This window comes from Egretta garzetta, unplaced genomic scaffold, assembly GCF_000687185.1.
Source record: "Egretta garzetta isolate BGI_Z169 unplaced genomic scaffold, ASM68718v1 scaffold582, whole genome shotgun sequence".
Classification (NCBI taxonomy): Eukaryota; Metazoa; Chordata; class Aves; order Pelecaniformes; family Ardeidae; genus Egretta; species Egretta garzetta.
The window spans coordinates 16,639-23,980 of record NW_009258956.1 but is presented as its reverse complement, the minus strand read 5'-3'; the positions used below and the strand labels follow the sequence as shown (position 1 = coordinate 23,980).

The following is a 7,342-nucleotide window of genomic DNA, read 5'->3' as shown; positions in this document are numbered from 1 at the left end:
CTGAACCGAGTCAAAGACACGTGCATGTTCACTTTGGGGCAGCTCTCTATCGGTCTTTAGAAAACCACTTCTCTTAGCAGCTGCTCACCTTCAAGTACGGCGCTGCTTCAAAGGGCACCAGCTCCGACAGGAACTCGAAGAGGAAGACCAGAGCTTTCTTACTGCTCCCATGGTGACCACCAGCGTTCCCGAAGGAAGTCTGAAAACGAGGGAAGTGACAGTGCAGCCCTTCAGCGCGGGGAAAAGCCCCAATCCCAATTCAAGAGAACCTTTCTGGAGAGGAGTATCCAGAGAAAGCCTAGAGAAGTATCTACAGAAGTTTTCTTTGGGTTTCTTTGTCCGGTTTCCAGAAAGCCTGCCATGTCAGGCTCAAAGTTTGTTCCGATATGCCACTATGAGAACACTCGGAGGAGTTAAAGGCAGCCAAAATGCACCGAAGGATTGAGATTCATGAGGGAACGACAAATCTGCCCATTTGTACACAGCTTTATCTGGGCATTATAAGGAAAATCAGCCAGCCTGTGACTATGCAGACCATAACTAGTTTGCCTTCTGATACATCCTGAACACTCAATCCGCAAAGGCTGGTCTTAGATTTGCAGACTCATACAAAGGAATTTACAGATTTAAATTAGGTGGAGATTTGCATACCTAAAATACCTACCTGCTTACAACTGAAAGCCAACAACCAATTACCTGTAAGGTCAAACACAGCAATTACAGCTGCATGCAAACATCCAGGAAACAGGAATGCTTCATCTGCAATAACCCACCACTTAGGCAATAACAACAGTGTTGGTTATCAAGACACTGAAATACATCCAAGATTATGATTATAACAGGAATTACACGTCTGCATTCCTGACAAATAACTAGAGAAGGCAAGATGGGTTTAAAAGATGAAAGGGAAGACCAGAGACAGTCAAATAAATATATTCTTTGCAGCCACAAAGGCAGTAATAAATATTAAATCATTCCTAATACCAACACAATCACTTGTTACTCTTTTCTTTTTTTCCCCCCCTCTCTAATTCCTGGCTGTCTTGTCTGAAACCAGGCTTTTGCTGTGCAGCACAACATTCCTTACACACAGGTTTCTCACACACAGTTAAAACAAAGATTACCAGCCAGGCCTCATTTAGCCTTACCTTAAACCATTCAGAGTAAGGCATGAACACAGCAGGGCCCTCCAGAGCAGCCTGACGAGCTATCAGGAATGCAGTGATCATATTCTCCATATCATAATTCTCAAAGGCCTTTATCAGGAGATGGCTCAGTAGATCTAAAAACATAAACCAATCACCTCAAACTTTGCTCCCGACAACTGCGCTGTAATTTTCTACTGTAAATGAAGACAAATACCTGCAATAAAGCATCTGCCACCTAAAGAAGGGTGGGTATTGCAGCCTGGGGAACCTTTGGGACTCACTTATATTCTTTTCATGCACTTTCAACGGTCAAATACTCTAGGATTTCAACCTGCCAGAACTGCAGGGAGTCCAGCAATGAGATAATCAGTAAAACTCAAACAAGGTCTGCTATCAAAGGTGAGATAGAAGAACTAAGCTTCAGTAATCACTACTCCAATTAATAATGAAGGTAATTATCAAATAACCGCTCTGAGCTGCACACCAAGCTCGATAAGCATCAGGCACAAGGCCTGGCATTCACCTCACCGCTGACATGCAATGACTGAACGGAAAAGCAGATTTTCTGCTCTTCTTTTCCACGCAGGAATCTCAAAACAGCAACTATGAATGGCTACGCCGCTGCACCAGTCGGCACAGTCTCCCCCACAACACCTGAGAAGCAGCAAGCACACGTCAAGCTTGCAGGCTTGCCAACACCCACTTACCTTTAAAGAGCTGCTCAGCCTCGGCCTGACAGACCACCAGCGTGGAAACGCAGGACAGGACGTGCTGCCAGTTCACTTCGTGAGTCTCCAGGACTTGCTGCAGCTGGCAGATCGACTCCTTGGCGCTGAACGCCACAAACAGCTGGAAGAGCAACAGCAATTCGTTTTAGCCATGACCTAGAGCCACACGTAAGAGTGAAACCCACCGTCAGGATTAACGTGCGGGTGTCTTTTGCACGGCTTTGGAAAAAGCTACCCCGTGCGCATCTTCTGCATCAGCTTTCCAGGGCCAGAAATCATCCTGGATTGGAACCAGCACTGGCTAAAATAAACAGCAATGTTCCAATTCTTTCGGAAGTCATGTCATGTTCTGTAACAGTAAAAACTCACACCTTCAATTATTAGCTTTGTTCTCATTAAGAGCTTTGCACAGAAGTCCCTTTTTCTTCAGAAATACTACTTGCACAGAAGTAGCACTTTTCCTTCATGCCTCATACTGCCTACAATTCCTGGCAGCTGATTCAGATTCTGCGGCTGGAACGCACTGTTTTTACCTAATCCCATTTCGGATATTTCAATGAACATAAACCCAACCCAGCGAAGTTCTCTTTGTGAAGCCGGGAAGACGTACCTTGCGGTACAAGGTAGTGAGCAGCGAACAAGTTCTTGTAAAGCTCCACTCTTTCTGCATATGGATGGCATCGGACACTGCGCTCAGAAAAAGAAAAGTTTACTTTTCAGCAACAGATTCTAAAACACACCCAAAACACGTAACTTAACCACACAAGATTTCCCTTTGGCTTTGACGGCCAGATACATTAAAAACCATCCGCTGAAATCCTTTCTCTCATTTGCCTTTGGAACATGAACTGTGGCAACAAGGGCCGTGCCCTTTCACTACAGCACTGTCATCCCAAAGCCGTTCTGGAGATCACACGTTCGTAGGCCAACATAACACAGGCACAGAGAACCAGCAAGGAATCATCTTTTCCCTCAGTCACCTCTTTCAGCTGGAAGCCAGCAACGACACAGCTCTCCCACACAACAGGTAAGCAGCTCAAGAGTGACTTTACTGGACATTTCATAGCCCAAACATATTTCTTCCTAAAAACATCAAGCTTGACAATTACCAGTCCCCGATTAGAAGCCTTCCTGCCTTTATCTCTGATCTACCAAAAGAAACACCCAGTCAGCAGAGAAAGGTGCTGAAACCCAAACACACCCAGGGGCCAGGCCATTTCAGCCCCATGTGCTCCCTGCAGCACCACCTCTCCCACCCGCTTTCTCCTTTGGCCAGAGCTCTCCCGTGCCCATTCGGCAAAGGCTGCTATTAGATGTTATGCCAAATATCTGTTCACGAACCCTCGGCTGAAGCTCTGTTTGAAGGCAACAATTTTCCACCTAAAGTTTTCTCCTGAACTACAGGAGGCCAGGGCCCAGATGAATTTTGTTGTCTGATCTGGCACCCTGCTTATACAGCCCTGGGGAAAGAGCCGGGGAGTCAGTCAGGCAGCTTCCCCAGCTCCAGGTCCTCCAGGCTGGACTCCATTCAGCAAGGCCTGGGTGGGATGGAGCTCGGGACACACCGCAAGAACACACCCTGGAGCCACTCGCTCCTCCCTGCCTGTTCCTACCTTTCAACAACGGGTTGTAGGTAAGAACCTCGGTCAGGGTGTGTCTGAAAAACTGCTGCAAGGAATCCGGATGAACCGCACTTTTATAAAGCGACACATCGAACACCGTCAGCCTACAAACGACAAGGAAATACTCAAAAAGAACACACAGGAAGTGTGACCAACTGGGTACTGGTTAGGGTGAATGACTCTTTTCTCTTCTACATCTCTCTCTCGCCAAATTGCCAGACACACATACTTTTTTGTGTGTATTTTTAAAAAAAACTATTGGTTACTCAATATGATGTAGCTATCAGCTTTACAAACTTGAGTCAAACATATACCCCCACAGAGGAGAGAACTGGCTTGATATGTACAGAGTTGGGAGCCAAAATGGCTTTGGAAGCAGGAATTGGAGGAGAAGACTATGGCACCTTCCAGGTGTTTCTGCTCAGAAGCAGAGTGAGAAGATGTGATGGGGGGGAAGTTGCTATGTGCCAAGAGGGTGCTCCAAGATTGGCTCCCCCACTGCCACAACACTCCTTCGCATCTGGTGCTTATCTTTTTACATGCACTTTTACTTGCACATATTTTATTGGAGAGCAGAATACTAAACATAAGCAGCACAGGGTGGGGAACATTCCCCCTATTTCTGTAGCAAGGGTAACGGCGGACAAAAACCTCCTCCAGGCATTATTCAGGGCAACAGCGTTTCTTACCAGAACTTCATAGCTTGCAACGTGGAAACATCTTCCTGCTTCTCTTTACCGACAGCATCAAGCACCCCTGTAGCCCAAAGCAGAGACACCAAATGAGAGAATTGGAAATTGAAGGAACCATGACACTAAACAACAGAGGAACTAACTGGAACAAGGGATCTGTGCACCTTTAGGAAGGTGACCCCTTTAGGGAAATGTGGAGAAGCCATTCAGCAGCATTACATTCTCAGGAAGTTTTTTTTCAAGAGCAACACAGAGACTCAAAAGCTATTAACGCTAACCTTGAACCAATTTAAAAGCATTCCCGAGAACGTGCTAATAATTCAGCCGTCTAAAAAGGCACATAAATTAGTAGTTAATTTCCAAGCCCAATCCTGACTGTGCAGCGCATCTGCGAGTGTGGACGCTGCAAAGCTGCACGAGAGGGAAGCCTGTCTGGAGGCAGGGATTTGCACAAGCGGGATTTGAGTCAACAACCCCTGGAAACCAACGGTCTTAACCGCCCTCGCCGACCACAGAGCACGCTGCTGTGAGCGCCACGCGTTTGGAACGGCAGCGGGGCTTCACGTTACATGTGCTTAGCAGAAACTCCTTCAAAAGCTTGATCTGCCCCAAAATGACTGGCAGAGGTCAAGCAGGTTGGCAGCTTGCACAGCACATTGCCTTGACCATTGGCCTGCGCCCCTCGAAGCCCAGACACCGACAGACCCTTTGCTCCACAGCCCGCTGCTGCAGCAGCCGTTTCCCTGTTTCTTGTCCCATCCTCCCTTTAAAAGCCTCCTCTTTTAATGCTTAGAAGAGTTTGTTTCGTTTATTAGGATCCTTCAGCAAAGCACCCTGAAAAGGAAATTTACTGAGCTGGGGCAGCAAAGCAGGTGCGCGTCCCTCACGTGCCTTTCCTAAGGCAGTCCATGGCGTTAATACATAATGCCCTCCTCCCCTGCTGAGGAATACTTTAAGGTTAAGTAGGGGAGAATAGAGAAAAGGAGATAAACTCTACTTATCCTTGGGCACAGGAGTTCAATACAGCACGATCATTACTGCAAAGCACAGTGCTCCCATGCTACTCCCAGCCTGTCCTCCTCCCCCTGCGAAGGTCTTCATTAATAGTGAATTATTTTACATGAAGAATCCCAATGTTCTTTGAAGCAGCTGATTTCTCAAAGGTGACCCAGAAGTACACACTAACAAAAATATCTTCCGTAAAACTCGTTTCGTACATTTGCAGGCAGACGGCCTGGGGGGTCGGTCAGCGGCAGCGCAGGCTGCGCAAACGTGAAGGTCAAATGAAGAGCAGGTTAGCAGACGCCTGCCTGCCAGCAGCCTGCTTCTCTTCCTCCAAAATCCCCCTGGTCCTGCATTTATAAGGGTTATTTTTCAAGTACCAACGCTGTTAAAAGGGCCACCTGAGATGGAACTCATACATATTAAAGTAATAAAGCACTTCTCTTACAGCTTTCCCTTTCTAGAAGCACTCCACAAGGTCTGTAAGGGCACCTCTGCCTAGAGACAACGCTCCCCGCGAGACACGGGGTAAGGGATCAAGCTGGCAGAGCCCGTGGGGAGAGATGCGGGAGGGAGGGAGCAGCCCTGGTGTCGCATCCTGGTTTTCACTCATCTTCCAGCAGACAGAAAGCACCAAACCCTGCAGCAGCACCGCACCAGCAAGAAAAGTGGCAAAGCACCATCACTAAGGAGACGGGAAAATAAGAGCTGCTGCGCAGTCAGACTGTACAGATACACTGGCGTGGGGCACGTGAGGAGGCATGAGGAGGTGTAAGCAAATGCTTCCTCCGCTGTACAGCAGATACAGCGAATTACGGTGAAGATCAGCCGTCACACGAGACAAAAATAACCCCCATGTGCAGTTAGTCCTTCTGCATCGGGATTTGCAATGCAAATCAGGCACTACTACGCTTAAGCTTGCAGCAGCAGGACTGCCCAGGCCAAACCAGGCACATTGTCCTGGGAGAGTTCAAGACCGGCCCTTTAAAAACTACACATGTGCATTAGATGGTTTTGCTCAGCATTAAAAAAAAAAAAAAAAAAGTTTCACAAATATCAGTCTGCAAATGCAAACCACGAACCAGCAAAATACCTTATTTGCACATGACTTGGTAAATTCAAAGTTTGTTTCTGCTCCGTAAATTAAAATTCCAGCTTAACCGCTGTGCTAGAACAGATTGGGCTGCTTCCAGTTGAACTCGCTAAAAATCAGCCCAGATGTCAGCCTGATGTTGCAGCCGGGAGCATCAAAAAGGACTAGCATAGAAGGCAAGAAATTATCTGCAGTGTCAGAAGACACTTACTTTACAGGACCGAAAGGGAGATCAGAGGCGCGTAAAATCAACAACATAAATATTACGCATAACAGAGGAAAAACATCCCAGGCAAAGGATTTCTCCTTAGAGACTTAGCAACGAACAAGGAGCGATGAGTCTAGCGAATAGCAGAGACCGCGCAAGGCTACAAAGCACAAGGACACTTACATGTCAACATTCTTTGTAAGGCAGCATGACAGATCTGTTCAAAATTGACAAATTAAGACCATTTAGAGTTTAAAAGAGCTACAGTTTAGGCAGAAAAAGTCAATCGACTCAAAGAAAGCGTTTTCCTCTTAATCTAAAGCTTAACTTTTACCTCAGGCTTTGTGGTAGGACAGATACAATAGACAGAGGGGCAGGCATTTCCCATGCTTACCGGGTTTCCAAGCCTTACATTCAAATGGAAAAAAGAGCAATCAAGGTGAAACCAAGGAAGCTTACAAAACCCTCCACACCTCACCTGGGAGAAATTCTCTATTAGAAAAAAAAAAAAAAAGTCTTTGTTCTGGTTTCACCATTTCCGCCTCACCCACCCCAGCACCTGGACCACCACCCTTTCTTTGTTGCTCCAAGCTGATTTATTGACACTCAGCACGGCACAGAGGTGTATAATGGAACAATAATGGAACTACTTTTTTTAAATAACCGTTTGTAAATATGTTTGCTTTGTCCTTACATAGGGGACTTTTTTGAATTCCGACTTCCTCCCCAGCTCTGAAGTTTGCTGAAAGCCGTTCTGAAGAAACACAATGGCAAAGTCTGCAAATCAAGAAGGAATAAGAGTTTCAGCATCCGCTTTCAATAAAGATCCCTTGCTCTTTTGCCTCCCCA

General features: G+C 46.5%; 1 protein-coding gene across 1 annotated transcript in view; it reads right to left on the bottom strand.

The window, feature by feature from the left end:
* The window catches only part of FANCA (FA complementation group A), a 37,300-nt gene that overhangs the window by 23,174 nt on the left and 6,784 nt on the right, over nt 1–7,342 (bottom strand). Inside the window, exons 7-14 of the mRNA XM_035890175.1 lie at nt 7,188–7,270; nt 6,677–6,710; nt 4,188–4,254; nt 3,490–3,602; nt 2,487–2,563; nt 1,856–1,997; nt 1,149–1,282; nt 89–199 (exon numbers count right to left, since the gene is read on the bottom strand). Of these exons, the coding sequence (XP_035746068.1) occupies nt 89–199; nt 1,149–1,282; nt 1,856–1,997; nt 2,487–2,563; nt 3,490–3,602; nt 4,188–4,254; nt 6,677–6,710; nt 7,188–7,270 (761 nt within the window). The remainder of the gene's footprint in view (nt 1–88; nt 200–1,148; nt 1,283–1,855; nt 1,998–2,486; nt 2,564–3,489; nt 3,603–4,187; nt 4,255–6,676; nt 6,711–7,187; nt 7,271–7,342) is intronic.